Source organism: Seriola lalandi, unplaced genomic scaffold (assembly GCF_002814215.2).
Source record: "Seriola lalandi dorsalis isolate HSWRI2012SDOR001 ecotype SW California unplaced genomic scaffold, Sedor1 jcf7180002054615, whole genome shotgun sequence".
In the NCBI taxonomy this organism is placed as follows: Eukaryota; Metazoa; Chordata; class Actinopteri; order Carangiformes; family Carangidae; genus Seriola; species Seriola lalandi.
The window spans coordinates 211,822-230,186 of NW_019525168.1; the positions used below are offsets into that span (position 1 = coordinate 211,822).

Consider the following 18,365-nt stretch of genomic DNA (forward strand, 5'->3'; position numbering starts at 1 on the left):
GAAGCTACTCACCAGGCTAACAGGAAAGTTGCGAGCTCGGCATCAAACCGCATCTCTTTCCTCTCAGGAGCTTTTCCAGCGGCGGGAAGACACATCCAGATTTACTCCTGTCGCTTCTTTTCTTTGCCGTTGAACGTGGTTTCTTGTCGGGAGCGGTTCTTCGGGAAGCAGATGAATATCGTCTTTTAGGAGGTTCAGCCATTCCTGTGTTTCTGTGGCGCTAACTTCAAGTGCTACCGGACGTTGTTCTTCTTCGTGGGACTGAGGGCAGACTTCACGCGCCACTGACTCACACAGCGTCTAGTGTCACAAAGTGGTATTACAACACAGGACGGGACAGGCTGGTGCGCATGCGCATTTCAGTAGATGACTCTGAAATACAACGGATGGAGGTCTTGATAATGACATCATCACTGTGGCTGCTTCACACACTGATAGTGTTTATTCATTTTTTTGAACATTTTAAACTAAAGTTCTGGCCACATCTTATATTGCACCTTTACAGCACAACCACCAAAGCTGACATTTAAAAGTAAAACTACATGTTCTTTGTCCACACTGCAAACCAACTTACAGTTTTGACACTTAAGTTAAAACAAAGACATTGAGCTTAATTTGACTGATTTTGACACATTTGATGCATACAAAACATTTTGGTTTGCCTTTGATTTTATGTTCTTGGAATATAAAATACAGTCATGCTTTCCCTTATACTTACATTCAATTTGTGACGTACAAACGTTTGTATTTGCCCATTTTGCATTCAGGCCAGTAGATGTTGCACTGTTCACATGAAGCATCAAGATATAAACCCTTTGTGGAACCACTTTACTGAGAAAGTAAAATCTCTGACGCAGTGGGACTCACATCCAGCACCAGGCAGTTGATTTCTGCAAGTAAAAAAGATACAACAGCCCGGGAAATTTTACTCACTGAGTATTTCACTTACTGACTGCGGACTGCTCACAGAGCCAGGTGTCAGTTCACTGAAGCCATGTTGGTTTCTAGGTTCTATATATGACGACATGGGCCTGTCTCACCAGTCACCGCATGTTGGCAGTCTTTATGTTGCGACCCAGCTAGGGGAAAAGGGAAGCAACATAAAACCAGGTGTTATTGGTAAATCAAATTTACTGATTTAAATTATTGAGTAACCAGGAGGGTAAATAATTAAACAAAGATACAAACAAGGCAAGAGGATAACTGAAGTAGGGGAACAGGAGCCAACAAAGAGCCTAACTATGCAATTCTAACCAACCCAAAAATACAAGAAGCAGCACCCCTGTTCCCAATGTGTCCAACAGTCTTTTTCTAAGGGTGTGATGCACATCAGAATTTAAACTTAGCCCTGTCCCCAACAATCACTAACAGCATCTCAAACCAAATCACAAATTACACACAAATGTTCACAAAGGCGGTACAGAGGTGAGCTGCCTATCATGTCAGCTGCCACTAATAATGGGCGGGCCGAGCTCTTAAACGCTCTTCCTCTGATGATTAAACGGCAGCAGCTGTGGTGAGGACTGACAGGTTCATTGCTGCACCAATAGGAGAAGCCGGTTGTGGAGTCAGAGGCTCCTCCTCTCTGCTCCGACAGGGACAAATAATCCATCAGTTAGTGTTAAAATGCCCGAGCTTTGTGCAGAATCAGGCTGTAATAACAAGAACAACTGTAGAAAGAGTCTTTGCTATGCACGGCCGCGTACACCGGCTACCTGACCGCAGCAGGCTTCTAGATACACAGTACGAAGTTGCTGCTAACAAAGTTAGCATTTATAATTCGAGGTAAACTTTATATCTCAGTGTTAAAATAATCTTAATAGCTAATTGCATACATGTCCACGTTTGGTAAAAATCACGTAAATGAGGAGAAAGCTTGTAACATTAGCTGAAGTTCCTGTGTGTAAGCTAACTGTGAGGTGTAACTGCTTGTATTAAAACCATAGACCGAGGGAAAACATGTTATAACGTGTTTTAAAATGAGTTCTGCAAAGCGAAGGTGACGTCACCGAACTTAGTGTTAACAGAGACAGCGGGTTAATGTCGGTAAGTCACGGTCACTAAAGGATCACACATATGACAGTGAAATTCAGCTTTAACTTCATCCACAACTATTTTTTGATTTTAAATAGTTAGTTGATTATAAATTGTACACTACAGTATTTAATTAATCCATTTATTATTCTTTTATATGTTTATAAAATCCATGTTTCCAGTGTTGTAAATTGTTTAAATTAATGTAGTTTATAATGTCCAATAAAGTTATTTATGAAGCTCTTGCTTTAACTTTGTTGATGGTTTTTATAGAACACATCTGGTATGAATCTTCACATAGTAACACGTACAGCATTGTGTAACTATTTCTCTGTTAGCTTCAATCAACAACATAAATACTAGAAATAGTTAAATGTTGTCCGACAACACTGACAATGAAGGATCTAAAAACATGCTGATGTTAACTGGTAAATACTTTCACCTGTGGAGGTGGTGACAGTGCTAGAGATGATCCATCATTTAATCAGTTTAATATTTATAAATCCTGATCTTAAAAGTGTTGCTACCATCACCTGTCAACAACAGCAGAAGTGAAGCTGCAGGTAAGAAACTGAACCTGTGAATACTGAAGACAGAATAATAAAGAAACTCATCAGCAGTTGTTCTGTCATTTCATCAGAGGAAGATGAACTGGGAAGTTTTCCACCATCATCATCATCATCATCATCACAGCACATTAGAGAACTAAGGATGTCCATGCAGTCTCCCTTCAACCAGATGAATGGAAACTAATGTGCTGCTCTGTACATGAGCTCCTCCTTCTGTTGGCACAGATCACTCAGTTTTCACAGTGTGGAAACCTTTCAAATGACAATAAAACACAAACACTTGAGTTAAGATGCGGCTGATCACAGTTAATCACAAATATCGATCAGCTGTCAGGACAGGTGCATGAATGTCTGCTTCAGTTGAGGACTGGTTTGAGTATTAAATGAACAATCTTCTGACAAATATGACAAATATCTGTCTACACATTTTGTATATGTCACGTTATCTTAACTTGAACTATCACGACGTCTTGATGGACAATGTATTAACTGACATTAACGCTGCGCATTACACTAACGCAGATCAATTAAACTGGGTCACGTGGAGAAACACAAACCAAACATCGTTAGATTAACGTCGATTAAATTCACCTTTTTATTGGGCTTTGACTGAACACGGGCTAACCCAGGTTGACACAGGTTAACCCAGGTTAACCCAGGTTAACACAGGTTAACCCAGGTGGACACAGGTTATCAGCCCAGCGGGGCCAGGTACCGTTAGCATAGCAATCGCTTAGTTATCAGCTAACGCTAGCACTAGCTGGCTAGCTTGGTTAGCAAGGTGCATCTTCACCTGAACTGTGATATTAACAGGGATGCTAATCTTGGCTAGTAAAGAAACAGGCTTAAAACAAAATGTACTTACCGGGAAAAACTGAACCTTCGACTCCTCCGAGTCTTTGAGAACAACTGAAGCAGAACAAGACATTTACCTGTGAACAACATGTTGGAGCAACTTTGATGAACTGAAAACACAATGACAAGTCAAATGTCCGACACATCGCTCTGACGTCATATCCGGATTAACAGGCAGGTCCCTCTGTGTGTCAATGACCCGTAGCCCCGCCCTAAAGCCACTCTGCTTTAAAGTGTGTTTTCTTTTAAATAGGACCATAATTTAAAAAATGAATATCATGTTGTATTGAAGAAAACTTCAGACTAGAGATTCAGACCATAAACACTTAACGAATCATATTAGAAAGTACGTGTTGAGTGGGAGAGCTGCTGCTGGGTGTCTCACTCCTCACTGCTGCTACTCTTCTGTTTCCTGGATCATTTTATATCTGATAAATTCTTATTTTGAGGGAATTTGAGTTTTAGGGTTTTAATGGAGAACTGGAATATTAGGAAAGGTCGGACGGAATCTGTTTGGTCACCTGAGAGAAGTTCAGTGAATTTATATCCTGCAAAGATATCAGGTAAGAAAACATTTACTCTATTGTTTTTTTGTGTTCGTGTTGTTTATTTCTGAGAAAATAATAGAAACTTTAAAGCCATGGCGAGTGTCGGATCGGAGTCAGCCCTGAAAAACCTTATGATCCCTATTGCTGTTAGTCAATTTAGGCTGATTCTGTCCCTGATTAATTAATGTGTTATTCAGTTAATACCAAGCAACACACCATGAATGAATGAATCCAAGTTTATGTTAAGTTCTATGGGCTTCTATACAGTAACATAATATATACAGTTCATCATACTATTTTTTAAAATCCTAATAAGTAACATACTGCTCTGATCATAGGTGCTATCTTCATCTCTAATGTGGCGTTCCTTAACTAGTATGAAATAAGTACAATAAAGTATTTTGATAAACATGACCTACTCTGTCTCTTTGCAGTCTGCTGAGATCAAGAACTGCCGGGCGAGATGCAGTGATGCATTGTGGGGTTTTTAGTATCAACAACCTCAGGCCTTCCTTCAGCCTTGCAGGTAGCACTCTTCCAAACACACATATTTAACCTGATATAAACTGATTGATTTCCTCACTGGTGTTAAATATCTCTGGTTTGATCTGAAGTGAATGTGAACATTGATGTGTGGAGGGTCGATGACGTCACTGTACTACAACCCTCCCCAAGAAGTAAGGGAAGTTATTAGTAAGAAACATGTCAAATATTCAAAGCTAACAGCTCTGAGATATAACTGGATATTTGTTGGTGTGTCTGTATTTAACAAAGCCAAGGACCCACAGCAGCACATCACCTGTGAGATCATGATGATGCTGAAGAAGTAGGAGTGACAGTAAATCACCAGGTGATGGGGAACAGAATGAAGTGTCTCTGGTTTAAAAGCACCGTCCTCCAGCATTTAAGAAATGAAGGTCTTTAGTTTGGTTTTTAAAGAACACATTGATGGGGCGAGTCTAAGATCAGCAGGTAAACTGTTTCAGGTGCACAGATGCTAAAAGCATCTCACTACACTTTGAAGATGCTCCAGGCACATGGAGATTTCCAGCGTGTGATCTGCTGGGATTGTGAACTAACAGCATGTCTGAGATGTTCTGTGAAGCCGGACCAGCAGCTGCTTTGTGACCAACAGGAGGATTGTTTCAATTGTATCCTGAAAACAACAAGTAGCCAGGGAAAGTTTCAGAGAAGAGAGTTATGTGGTCAGATTTGTGGCTGGACCACAGCAGCACTGACACTGACCGACCGACCGACCGACCGACTGACCGACCGATAGAGTTGAGTTTAACTGTTAAACCTTTGGTCAGCTGGAGACCATGTGACGTGATCAGGTATGTTATGGCTTGGTGACTGCTTTGTTGTGACATCACAAAGTTCCAGAAGTCCTGACGGCTGGTTTTAAGGCTCAGTTTCTGAATACAGGCTGTGTGCATTTCTCTGTGGACTGAGGCTTTGATACTTTCACAGTATTAATATAGAAGCTAGAGCTGATCTATAATCACACTACACATGGACACACACCTTTACACTGGAGGAGCTGTCACCTGAAGGTTGATTTTCAAACTGGCAAACTAAAAGCTGTTGGTATTAATGGCTTATAAATGATCTGTGAAACGTTAGTAAATTATTCATTAATCAGTGATAACGCTGTTAATTACAGCTGATAAAGGCTTTATAAACAAGCAGAATAACTGAGAAAATATTTGAAAAATACATTACATTTTCAGGAACAGCATCAGAAGACAGAGAGGATTAATCAGTGACCAGGTTCAGGCATTTATTGTATGTGGTGAGTTGTGGTTTTGGAGATAAAAACAGATTTTTATATAATTCTGAGTCATTCATCAGTTCATCTCTGTGGCATCTGTCCATCTGGGTGCATCTTATGGGCATGAGTCTACTGTGTGTGTGTGTGTGAACCGTGTGTGTGTGTGTGTGTGTGTGTGTGTGTGTGTGTGTGTGTGTGTGTGTGTGTGTGTCTCACCAGTATAAGTTCCCAGGGTATGGCGACAGGCAGCTTGTTCTTAAAGCGCTCATTCAGCATCTTGCCGCCGATGAGTATCACCATGGAAACGGCAGAGACTGACAGAGCTCCTGGTACAGCACTGGTCACACCATACAGAATATCCTTTAAAGTCTGGAGATGACACACACACACACACACATGCACACACACACACAGTTATTATCAAACATTTTGTGTGTCCTTTAAAAACCAAAAACAGGTAACTTTGGAAACTTAATTCTCACCATATCTTTAAAAATGTGACTTTTTTTCCAGACCTCTGACCTCAAACCTGGACGTGTGATTTTCAGACTCTAAACCTCTTCAGTGCAGATCTGAGGTCATGGCCCAGTAAAGCTAGAACTGAACCACCACCTGCAAACAGCTGATAAGCCAACCTGACACTTTCTAAACCCAGTGGACACCTTGAGATCCTCCTCATGTGGAAGAGACGGGGTGAAGAGATGGGACGTATCCTGGTACGAGAACCATGAATTAGCCCTGTGTAGTTAACGCTCGCTCACAGCAGCTGCTAGTGTCGTGGAAATCTTAAAACAGATAAAAACTCAGGCCTGTCCGTGTGGTTTTTATTCTAATGCAACATTTGCAAATGGGCTCGGCACTTATACAGAGATCAACGGTCCCCACAAAGAAAATGAGAACAACTCAGTCTCTTATCCTGTAGAAAACAAGCAGCTGGTGATTTCAGGCTGCAGTGGCAGGTAGTTGTAAACTCTCAGGAGCAAAAACAAGGTACGCAGGAGAAGAAGGCAGGTGAGGGACTTCTCCTTGGAAGGCTCGACTCAGAAAAGCTCCTGGCCCGCGTCTCGCATAATCTGATTAAAGGTGTTGTGGTAGATTTGTTCGTGAAGTGTTTCTTTGCTGAGACTTTCTGAAAAGCTGGTCGTCCAAGTCGACATTTTCTAAGCTTCATGTGTTTCTACTGCTCTACAACACTACATGTTAGCCATTAGCACGCGCTCAAAGCCTCCCTGAATGCTAACAAAAAATTCTATCTTTGTTTAAATAAAGTTTCAAAGTCAGAGGCAGAAATAATGAATAAAACCAGAAAAAGTCCAGTAGCACAGAGGTCAGAGGTCAGCCACATAACTAACAGTACTACAGGAGCTCCTATGGCTTCAAAGTCTTACCCAAGGACACTTCAGCTGTGTGTGTGTGTGTGTGTGTGTGTGTGTGTGTGTGTGTGTCAACAGACCCAGGCTGAAGCCAGCAGGCCTGTGTGTCTCTGTGCTGGTATCCCAGTCATCAGTGGCAGCTGCAGGATGATCACATGCAGACCTGCTGCGGTGGTGTAGCCTCTGATCACAGGGTCGGACAACCAGCGACACACACTGCCACCACGCAGCAAGTACAGCAGGAGCTGTGGGAACACACACACACACGCACACGCACACACACACACACACACACACACAGTAACTACCTGTTAAACTGTTTGATTCTCTACAATTCCCAGAATGCTTTTCAACAGGTTGGATTCAGACGTGTTTTGTGAGAAGGAAAGTGACTCGATGTTTACAAGCGGCTGTCTTCACGACTCTGACCTGTGTAACGTCTGAACGCTGCTGCTCTGACTCAGAGAGATTTACACCAAACATGATGAGTGATGTTTTCAATCAACATTACAAAATGTTCTGCTGTCAAACTCCACTTCAGCCACTGAGCACATCTGTATTGATTACAAGTGCGTAGCAGTGGGGCAACGATTTCATCCAGCTGCTCAGAGAAGAACTTTTCTCAGCAGTGTGGGAAGCCAGTGAGGGATCTTGTCATTGCCAGTGTACTAGTGATGCTGCTGGGTGATGGAACAGCACAAACCTCCCACACATTCAGAGGAAAAAAGTATATTAGAAAATATACCAAAAAAGACCAAGTTACAGAACCAGACGCCTGATTCTTTCCCACAATGTAAAACTGTCAGGAGACGTTTCCTCTCACTCCTGAAGCTGATCTGTGATGAAGAGGAGTAAAACAGAGGCAGCAGTTTGACAGCGTTTCAGAAAACACAGCAGGTCGTGTGAACACAACAATGAAAACACTTCAGCCACTCTGTGTTCTCCTGTCTGTTTCCATGATGGAGGCAGATCTGCACAGTGGTGAGTGTGTGAGTCTGTACACACTGTTCTACTGTCTAATGTGTGTGTGTGTGTGTGTGTGTGCGTGTGTACACCTGTATCAGGCCACACAGGAAGGTGAGTTGTACAGCCACGTTCACTTTGGCTGCCTCCACATCAGCCTGACTCTCTTCAACACTGTTGCTAAGCAACTCCACGTTAGCTGTCACAGACCCAATCATGATGGCCAGGACGGCAAACGTACCTGTCGCACACAAACACAGAGAGTATTTAGTCACATGAGATTTATACTGAGTTAGACTGTCACTTTAATACAATACATCTTATACTTTTTTTAATTAGTAAGATTTGACAGATTTTTTAATCTCTTGAGTTTGAGCCGGTCAAAGACTGGAGGCGACTCCACAGATAAACTCTGACAGTCACCGATGGAGAGGTGTCTGGAGGTGCCGAAGATGAAGTAGATGAGCAGAGGATAGAACGAGGTGTACAGGCCGAACACTGGAGGAACTCCCACCAACATGGCGTTGGCCATACCTGGGACAGAAGAAGGGGGGGGGGGGTAGTGTGATATCTTTATCATTAGAAATTCAACTGTTCACTAATCTCTTAAAGCCACTTCAGAACAATGGCTGTGTGTTTTTTAGAAGAGGATTTTCAGGAGGTTCAGAGACACATGAAACTCTCAGGTCTCAGGTTTCTCTGTTACTCCTCATTCCTGAGGAAAGAACTGCAACGTACAAGAGGAGGAGTCACACCAGAGACAGGAAACAGGCTGAAAGGCAAGAAAAGTCTTCATGAGACTGTTTCCTTAAGGAACAGTTAACATGATAAACAAAGTAGTTGTCTTCTGTTTAACACACACTGTAAACTTTAGTGCATCATCATCATCATCATCATCATCATCATCTTTGTAGCTGGAGTTTCTCCACTTTCTCCTTTTCTTTACAGTTAAGGAGCAACTAGGATAGATAGATAGATAGATAGATAGATAGATAGATAGATAGATAGATAGATAGATAGATAGATAGATAGATAGATAGATAGATAGATAGATAGATCTAAATTTGGACAATCAGCTGTGAGCTCTGGAACACGTGAACAACTGAATCAAGTTACCTAAAGACATAAACTCCTTCAGAGCCAAAATCCAACCAGAGCTGTTCTGATTATCAGCTCATTGTATCTGTTGTTCATTGACTTTGTTCGACTGTTTGTAGCTTGTTGTTGTTGTTGTTGTTGTCTCTTTTCAGACTGAACTAATTGAAGGATATTATTAATTAACTAAAACTAGTTTTTGTTTAATACAGTATATTCTGTATTAATAAATAGGTACCAGCCTATAAATGTAAATTTATTTTTGTTATATTTGTTGACTGTCTCTTGGAAGTCAGATCAGTGAGTTACAGAGATAGATGTTGAACTTTGGAAACTCAATGTCTTCAGACAGGTGCAGAGTAACACCTACAGAAAGGTGTGTGAAGTCAGTGTGTCTGTGTTTAGTCCTCACCCTGTGGCAGCTGGATGATCCCCACACTGACTCCAGACACCAGGTCTCCCACTGCGCTGTCTCTGATGGAGTAACGAGGCAGCCATGACAGGACGGGACAACAGCTGAGCAGGAAGCTCTTCAACCTGGGAGCAGAACACCTGGAGGAACACACACAGACACACACACACACACACACACAGACACACACACACACACACACACACACACACACAGGGTTTACAGCCGTAGAGCTTCAGATAAAGGGCCTGAGTGTCTGTTAGCAGTAGAGCCTCTGACTCACCAACACTGCTCCTTCACCCTCTCCAGACTCGACAGGAACTGCTTTTCTCTGCGCTGCCCAAAGATATCGAGCTGTGCTTGGTCCAGAGCTGCAGCACCATGAGGCTGCCCCTGGAGAGGACGACCGTTCGGCTCCATCTGAAATCAATGTCAGAGATTACTGTCAAGTTTCACTTTGTTTTTCTTTCAATACTGAGTGTGTGTTTCATGTGTGTGTACCAATGTGTGTGTGTGTGTGTGTGTGTGAGCTTACATGACAACCAAGAAGTCAAGTACGAGTAACTATGGACCGAAACAAACCAAAGCAGAGAGGGAGAGAGGGAGAGAGGGAGAGAGGGAGAGAGGGAGAGAGCTCCGTATCTGCACCGAGCCGCATGTGTTCAAAGAGTTCACGTGCTACAGCGCACATGTACCAGGGTAACACACACACACACACACACACACACACACACACACACACACACACGAGTCAAGGAGGGTGGAGAACAGCCTTGAACTCTGCACATTACAGCGAGTTTACAGCCCCCCCGTCTCCTCCCCTTCACCCCCACCCCCATTCATTCCTCTGAATGCTTCTATTATCACAGCTCAGCTTTCACACACTCATGGTCTGTGTGTGTGTGTGTGTGTATGTGTGTGTGTGTGTGAAACAGGGAGAGAGAGGGTGAGTGAGAGAGAAAAAGAGCAAATGAGACAGAGAAATGTTCTTCCTGCTTCAACCTGTTTTTAATGTCCACTCTACATGATGGAAATACTCCAGCTGAGAGAAAGTGAAGTTCATCTCTGCGGCTGTGAGAGGAAAGAAGAATGAAAGACACGTGTAGATATAAAGAAGCAGAACAGAGAGAAAAACACAAAGTCCCTGAACAGACACTGTTTTTGTCTTAACTGCCCTTTAATTTATAATCTCACCACAGTCTGAAACACATGAGCTCACACTGACAGACCAGGGGCTTATTACAGCAGGCAGGGAGACCTGAGCGCCCCCTACAGACACTCTATCAGAACAACCACCAGCAGTTTAAAGTCAATAACTTCAGGTTTTATGTATAAAGGGCAAATTTAACTCTATCCAGCAAATAAAATTAGAATTTGACATGTGAAAATTAATTTCTAAACAAAGACACACTGATGTAATAAGATTCACATTAGTTTCATTTTTCCTAGTAAATAGACAAACTTCACTCACTGCACCTCTGCTAATCTGACCGATAAAAGAACATTTGTTCCTATGAACAGATGAGTAAGAACTGTCCGTGCAGCTCTGACTGTCAGTAGTGAATCTGCCTCAGGAGCAGCATGAGGTTTCTGATGCGCTCGGCCCGGCAGCGAGGCGACTGGTGCAGCGGCAGCTCGAAGAAGGAGAAGGTGAAGCTCCGGGAGAAGCTCAGGTTGGTGACCGGACGCAGCGGCGGGAGGCGGGGAGGACGAGGCACCCGCCGCTGGGGCAACACCCTCCGCCTCGCCCGCAACCCTCTACCTCCCACACCTGCAGAGACACAGAGGGTTGACAGTAAAAACTACAGCTACTATTCTTTAATTTAATGTGTTTCTGCATTTTGTAGTTGTGTGAAAGTTAAAACTACTTCAGGTGTTCTTCACAGGTCGGACACACCTGGCCCACACAGGTGTTTCCACTCGTCTGATCAGACCACTCCCTTCCCTCATCTTAAACCTACAGTATACATCATCTTTATTAGTGAATGAATTTTGGTCAATTCACAGAACAGAACCTCTTTGTGTGGCAGCAGCACGGACGAGGTCACGTAATAATCCATATTAGTAAGGTGTGTCTGAGTATCTCAGGACCATCTGAGGAGATTTGTTTAGATTTGGCTCAAACATTCACTTGGACTCAAAGATCAACTGATTAACTGATTAGAATTTGGTGGTTAAAGGTCAAAGGTCACTGTGACTTTTTGGCCAAAACTCACAAATTCATTCACTAATTATGACACATTTAACACAAATGTTCATAAGTATAAAATGAAGTGATGACATTTAATATGCTAAAGGTCAAAGGTCAACTCCACTGTGACATCATAATGTTATGCGAAAACACTTCTGGCCATTACTCAACACTGTAACTCAGGAAGGCGAGACTGTGACCATGTGACCATGTGACCTGTGACCTGGTTGGTTGGTGGAGGAAACAACCGGGAGGAGGTGATTCCACCTGTACGTCAGAATGTCTGCTGTTTAACAAGGTCTGTTCTCATCAAAGCTCTGCTGAGTCAGAATAACTGAAAACACCTGTGTGAGCGTGTGGTGCTTTACCTTCAGCTGCATTAATGTAATGTTGTTTGTCATGTAACATCCAAGCATCAGTCGGCCTGTGTAATACATAAATAAAGACTAAATATTTTAATGTTATTTAATGTTACCTAGCTAAACTTAGATAGCTACAGCTAACAGTTAAGTTATGATTGTTAATTAGGAAAATGTTACCTTAGGGAGCTATTTGCAAGTTTTGCTAACGCTACACAGCTAACGTTGGCATCGTCAGTCTAGAAGAAACGTCCAGAGTTCAGCATCAAATTTATTTCCTTTACTCACCAACATCTGTCTCCAGAGGTGGAAACAAACAACTATGTCTTGTTTTGACTATTATTACTTCTATTCTATTACTTCTTTTCTTCCACTGAAGTTAGCATGCTAACAGCTAGCCCCGGGAATGATTCGTTGCTGTCGATGAGTCTCTGTGACGTGTAGAAGCAGCTGCTCCGAGGACGTTTATAACCTCTTGAATTGTAAAAACATCAGTGGCTGAAGCTGTTGGGCGGACTGGTAAGTAAAGAGCGGTTAACGCTAGTATTAGCTATGTAGCAATAGCAAAACTCAAATGTTAAAAAGTAGCTCATGTTACGTTGTTGTACAAGGTTAAGGGTCATTAATTAAATTATGTCATAGGTTATGTTATTATTGTACAGTGTGTATATCATCTTGAGTAAAACTGAAAACTGTGTTTTGATTGGTATGGCTCAATTCCACAGTGGTTTTGGCCCCTCCCTCTGAACTGTAGGTCGTGCGGCCACCATGACCTGCGTGTTCAAGCTACTGACAACATGTCACTGTAGCAGTCCTAGCAACTTCGATTTGCTATGTGCATATATTATACTGCTAACTGCTAACTAATATCATAACTGATCTCAGAACAGTAGAAGCTCCGGTCCTTGTTAACCATGACATTTACATAAACTATAGACACAATATTTAGACTGTTCTTACGTTCACCTGCTGAAAGTGACGAGTTTCTATGAAAATAAATATATTTACACATTTATAGATTCTGGTGGATTGATACATGATCACATGATGCATCTTAATTGATACATGATAACGGACTGCTTCTTAAAACAGGTTTTTTTTTTATATCAAAAAGTGAATAATTTATGATTTTCATGTCATTTGTATTATTTTCTTGGTTTTTGTTCGTCAGAAAGTCAAATTAAATCAAATCTTTGTGCCCTAACATTTTTTGTGTCACTGAAGGTCGAATAACCTCACGCACACCTGGTGTGAATCATCTTCATGCACCTGAACACACCTGAACACACCTTCAAAACTAATGGTGTTACATTAAAGAAATCCTGAAAAACGTCCCTATTTCCCGTATTGCTGCACTACAGTGTTTTCACTCACTCATTTATTATTTATTTAAATTCAGCGTTTTTGACATTTTCAGTAAGAAATGTGTGGTACCTGCACTGTCCTGGAGGACCAGAGGTGGAGATGGAGCCTCAGAGTTAAAACTTGAACTTGAAGCTTCTTCATCTTTGTTCTCTCTCCCACGATAAGGGGTGGATGGCGTGGGCTGAGGAGCAGGAGGCGGTGGCGGCGGTGGCGGCGGAGGGGGTCGTGGAGGAGGTGGCGGCGGGATGGAGGTGAAGGAGGATTCAGAGAGAGCCAAGCCCGCCCAAGGCGCCATGGTGGTGTCCAAGAGGAGGAGAGAAGAAGGCCCTGGATGAGGATGAGAGGAGGAGGACGGCTGCTGGCTGCGTTTCTGGCGAGCGGCCTGGTGGGAGCGCTGGAGAGCCGAGGAGGAGTGTGGTGGCTTGGCTGGAGGAGACGAGGGGAGAGAGGAGGAAAGAATAGAGCTGCTTATTGAAATGAATCAATCTTCAACATCAAAATCATTTTACAGCAGCATGAAGTGACTTCAAGCGGCAGATCAGAGAACTTCTTGAGTTCCTCTAAGTGGATGACACTATACTGTAGAAGTAAAGCATCAATGCTGTATCTCAGTTCCATCATATATGATGCTAATAATATTAACACGATGCACTTCTATTCTGTAAATCTACTTTTCATTTCATACTAACAGGAAATGAAACCAGAGGCACCGACTGACATCACACTACGCAGCTAGTTTTTCAACATTAATCCAAAACTGTCAATTTCACGTGTGAAAGCTTCAAATTATTTGATTTTATTTACTAACTGTTGTTTTTGAAGAGAAGTTGAAACACAGCTGTCCAGTTTGTTTCATTGCTTTGTGGGATTGATGTCATCCTCAGCCGTTTCAGCAGGTGTGCAGTATTTTCAGTGTGAAATTGATAATTACTTAAAACTCAGTCGATTTGATTAATACTGTAGTTTTATACAGAGATACACTGGAGTGTATTGGACCAATATATTGCAGCTGATGAGGATTGGATTTTCTTCTCTGTTGCAAACTCATATTTTACAGCTGCATCAGCATTGGAAAACAGGAGGAATTAATCATGTTTCTTGCTGTCACAGACACACAGCTCTCCACCAACAGAGGAATGAAACTCAGGCCTGGAGCGCTTCAGGAAATTCACTGCAAGTTTTTTGCTTGACAGAAAAACTGCTGCATAAACTCTCAGCACGTGTAGATATTAAAAGCCAGCAGCAAATAACAGAAGAATAAAAGTTAATAAGGTTCAATCACACTTGTTAAAGAATTGGATGCTGATTTGAAAACGTTGGATTTGACTGATTCTTAATTGTAGTATAAATAGATTTTTTTCAGTCTGATCTTAACGATGAAACTTTACTCTGAGGAAACATCAGGTTTTAAAATGGGATCATTATAAAGTGACGCCCGTTTACTGATAAGCAACGGTTTAATCACTACTCCCTGGACAGGTCAGAGGGTTACGTTTGGATCACCTGCTGTTTTACTCCCAGACGAACCAATGAGAGGCAGCCGTTCTCGTGACATCACCAATGTGGAAACCTGAGAGCAGAAATCAGTTTGGCTCAGAGACGTTTTCAAGTGTTTTCATCATGTACAGAGTCACACAGTAAAACATCCCAGCCTGGAAGCAGCTTGTTGCTGCTGCTTGCAAACACATGATGTTATAACATGTAAACTGCATCCTCCGCCGACTTCTACGTTTATACAGAAAAAAAGCCTTTTCTTTAACTCGCTCCTGTTTCCACATTTCTGGACCTAGAAACACCAAAACACACAGGAGGGTGCAGGAGGACCTTGTGGCGCTCATGGTGTAATGATCTTGCTGAAATAATGAATGTTCTTTTAGTGAATGGCAGTAGTTCGAGAGGTTTGCGAAGCAATTTTTCCCTTTAGTCCGTGCGAGCTGAGCTGTGCAGCAGATATTGATATTTTTTCTTACATGTTCTCGTCCCTGGCTTTGACCACAATTTTGGTTTCTAGTTAGCAAATGTCACCGTGCTAACACAATCCTGCTAAAACCAGAACCACATCCCATGAACCAACTGTGCACCACATATTGTTGAGGATTCCTGCAGAACAGAAACAGAAACAGAACAGAACCTTTGTTGCAGAGGGAACCATTAAGGTTGGGACTATAGATTCTTCAGGCTGTGGCACCCAGAGGGCAGTTATTAAAACCTTGTGTCAGATTCAGACTGGCCACAGAGTATGTGATTACAAAGCACCAGAACATATTAGCATTTGTTAGCTCATGATGCTCCTGAGCGTCTCACAACCTGGAGACAGAGAGGAAACACGACGATCAGCGAGCTGGATGAACTTCATGGTCTCACAGATCTCATGTACGTTTAACTGTCTTCCAGTTATTATCATTAACTAAAGCTAATGAAATGACAAAAACATTTTAACTGAGATAGAAACAAAAATGAGGATTTATAAAAACTAAGTGAAAGTGTGTCGTGTGTTTAAAAAACTAAAATAAACTAAATCATAGAGAAAATTTGAACTTTTGTTTATTTCATACACAACGACCAACACGTCTTCAACTTGTCTGTTGTGTTCATCTGTCCTCAGTGAACACTTTAATAAAATAAACTAAACTAAATGAGCAAAGCTGCTTTAAAACCTATTAAAACTAAACTGAAAATGTTCTTTTCATTTTTCTTTTCTTTTCTCTCAATAAGTCAGAATATTACAACAATAACAAAAGCTACATAAATACAATAAACTGAAATTAAAAAAACAGACAGGAAACCAACACAGTGAAGAGTCGGAACGGAGAGATGAGTGAAGGTGTAGATACCTGTCGGAGTGTGAAGCTCCTGCTGCTGTTTGACAACAGTCCTTTCATTCTCCCTTCTCCTGGGTCAAGAAAAACATCCCCCCCCCCACACACCCCTCACACACACACACTCTCACACACACTCACACACACACACACACTCACACACACACTCACACACACACACTCTCACACACACACTCACACACACACACGATTTCTCGAGCTCGCCTCCATGACTCACTTCCTGTTTGAAAACTGATTCTGATCGAAATCTGAGGTAGAGAACTGACTGACTGACTGACTGACTAACTAACTGACTAACTAACTGACTAACTAACTAACTGACTGACTGACTAACTAACTAACTGACTAACTGACTGACTGACTAACTGACTGACTGACTAACTAAGTAACTGACTGACTAACTAACTGCCTGACTAACTGACTGACTGACTAACTGACTGACTAACTGACTAACTAACTGCCTGACTAACTAACTGACTGACTGACTGACTGACTAACTGACTAACTAACTGCCTGACTAACTAACTGACTGACTGACTAACTGACTGACTAACTAACTGACTGACTGACTGACTCACTGACTAACTGACTGACTAACTAACTGACTGACTGACTGACTGACTAACTGACTGACTAACTAACTGACTGACTGACTGACTAACTAACTAAGTAACTGACTGACTGACTAACTAACTGACTAACTGACCGACTAACTAACTAACTGACTAACTAACTGACTAACTGACTAACTAACTGACTGACTGACTGACTGACTCACTGACTAACTAACTGACTGACTGACTGACTGACTAACTGACTGACTAACTGACTGACTGACTGACTGACTGACTGACTGACTGACTAACTAAGTAACTGACTGACTGACTAACTAAATAACTGACTAACTGACTGACTAACTAACTAACTGACTAACTAACTGACTGACTGACTGACTGACTAACTAACTGACTGACTGACTAACTGACTGACTGACTGACTCACTGACTAACTAACTGACTGACTAACTGACTAACTAACTGACTGACTAACTGACTGACTAACTAAATGACTGACTGACTGACTGACTGACTGACTAACTAACTAACTAACTAACTAACTAACTGACTGACTGACTGACTGACTAACTGCCTGACTAACTAACTGACTGACTGACTAACTAACTAACTGACTAACTAACTGACTAACTGACTGACTGACTAACTGACTGACTAACTAACTGACTGACTGACTAACTAAGTAACTGACTGACTGACTGACTGACTGACTAACTAACTGACTGACTAACTGACTGACTAACTAAATGACTGACTGACTAACTGACTAACTAACTGACTGACTAACTGACTGACTAACTAAATGACTGACTGACTGACTGACTGACTAACTAACTGACTGACTAACTGACTGACTAACTAACTGACTGACTGACTGACTGACTAACTAACTAACTGACTGACTGACTGACTGACTGACTGACTAATTAACTGACTAACTAACTAACTAACTAACTAACTAACTGTCTGACTCTCTCACTCAGTCCTTTAGTTTTTCTGCTTCGTCTCTTCTGTCGTTTCTTCTCCTCCCTCTTTCTCTCCTGACTCGTCTAACATCAACATTTCTGTCTCCCCCCTTTTCTCCCTCCTCCTCGCCAACCTGAGCTTTACCTCGTCAGGTGCTTTCCCCCCCCCCCCCCTGTAAGTGATAGTGGTGGTTTCATAGATACTCTGGCTCCTGTGTTCTCCTCCTCCTCTTCCTCCTCCTCCTCCTCCTCCTCCCTCCCTCCCTCCCCTGAAACAAAGATGAGAGGAGTGTTTATTGTTTCCTCCTTCTCTCTGTTTGTGAGTGGCAGGAGCTTTCACCCCCTCCCTCCTCCTCCTTCCCTCCTCCTCCTCCTCCACCGCTCATTTGCAGGATGACATTAGCTCTCCCTCTTCCTCCCTCTTCCTCCCTCTTCCTCCCCTGTGAGTGA

At 42.2% G+C, this 18,365-nt stretch overlaps 2 protein-coding genes and 1 long non-coding RNA gene across 4 annotated transcripts in view; all 3 read right to left on the minus strand.

Annotated features, from left to right (window-relative positions):
• The window catches only part of slc26a6.1 (solute carrier family 26 member 6, tandem duplicate 1), a 25,353-nt gene extending 14,988 nt beyond the window's left edge, over positions 1-10,365 (minus strand). The window contains exons 1-7 of one of the 2 annotated variants that reach the window (XM_087177624.1): positions 10,156-10,365; positions 9,904-10,040; positions 9,621-9,760; positions 8,537-8,647; positions 8,206-8,354; positions 7,231-7,395; positions 5,994-6,146 (exon numbers count right to left, since the gene is read on the minus strand). In XM_087177624.1, the coding sequence (XP_087033750.1) occupies positions 5,994-6,146; positions 7,231-7,395; positions 8,206-8,354; positions 8,537-8,647; positions 9,621-9,760; positions 9,904-10,040 (855 nt within the window). In that variant the 5' untranslated portion in view covers positions 10,156-10,365. The remainder of the gene's footprint in view (positions 1-5,993; positions 6,147-7,230; positions 7,396-8,205; positions 8,355-8,536; positions 8,648-9,620; positions 9,761-9,903; positions 10,041-10,155) is intronic. The other variant, XM_023419992.2, reaches the window with a different exon arrangement.
• Positions 2,282-3,636, minus strand: LOC147818355 (uncharacterized). Its single transcript, XR_015438040.1, has 2 exons — positions 3,469-3,636; positions 2,282-2,855 (listed from the first exon to the last, which is right to left on the minus strand). It is a non-coding gene; the product is annotated as an uncharacterized LOC147818355 (long non-coding RNA).
• Positions 10,366-10,740: 375 nt separating the features above from the next.
• LOC111665113 (uncharacterized) lies at positions 10,741-17,618 on the minus strand. Its single transcript, XM_023419993.2, has 4 exons — positions 16,370-17,618; positions 15,039-15,105; positions 13,605-13,961; positions 10,741-11,391 (listed from the first exon to the last, which is right to left on the minus strand). The coding sequence occupies exons 1-4, from the start codon at positions 16,415-16,417 to the stop codon at positions 11,174-11,176; spliced, it is 690 nt and encodes a 229-aa protein (XP_023275761.2). The 5' UTR covers positions 16,418-17,618; the 3' UTR covers positions 10,741-11,173.
• Between the last annotated feature and the right edge of the window lie 747 nt (positions 17,619-18,365).

Bases quoted from the DNA above. Each gene is read 5' to 3' on its own strand.
- LOC111665113 (XM_023419993.2), bottom strand. From the start codon at position 16,417: ATGAAAGGACTGTTGTCAAACAGCAGCAGGAGCTTCACACTCCGACAG. The intron at 15,106-16,369 runs GTATCTACACCT...TTCTGCTCTCAG, and splicing joins GGAGCTTCACACTCCGACAG to GTTTCCACATTGGTGATGTC. The intron at 11,392-13,604 runs GTACCACACATT...GTGTCTCTGCAG, and splicing joins GGTCCTCCAGGACAGTGCAG to GTGTGGGAGGTAGAGGGTTG.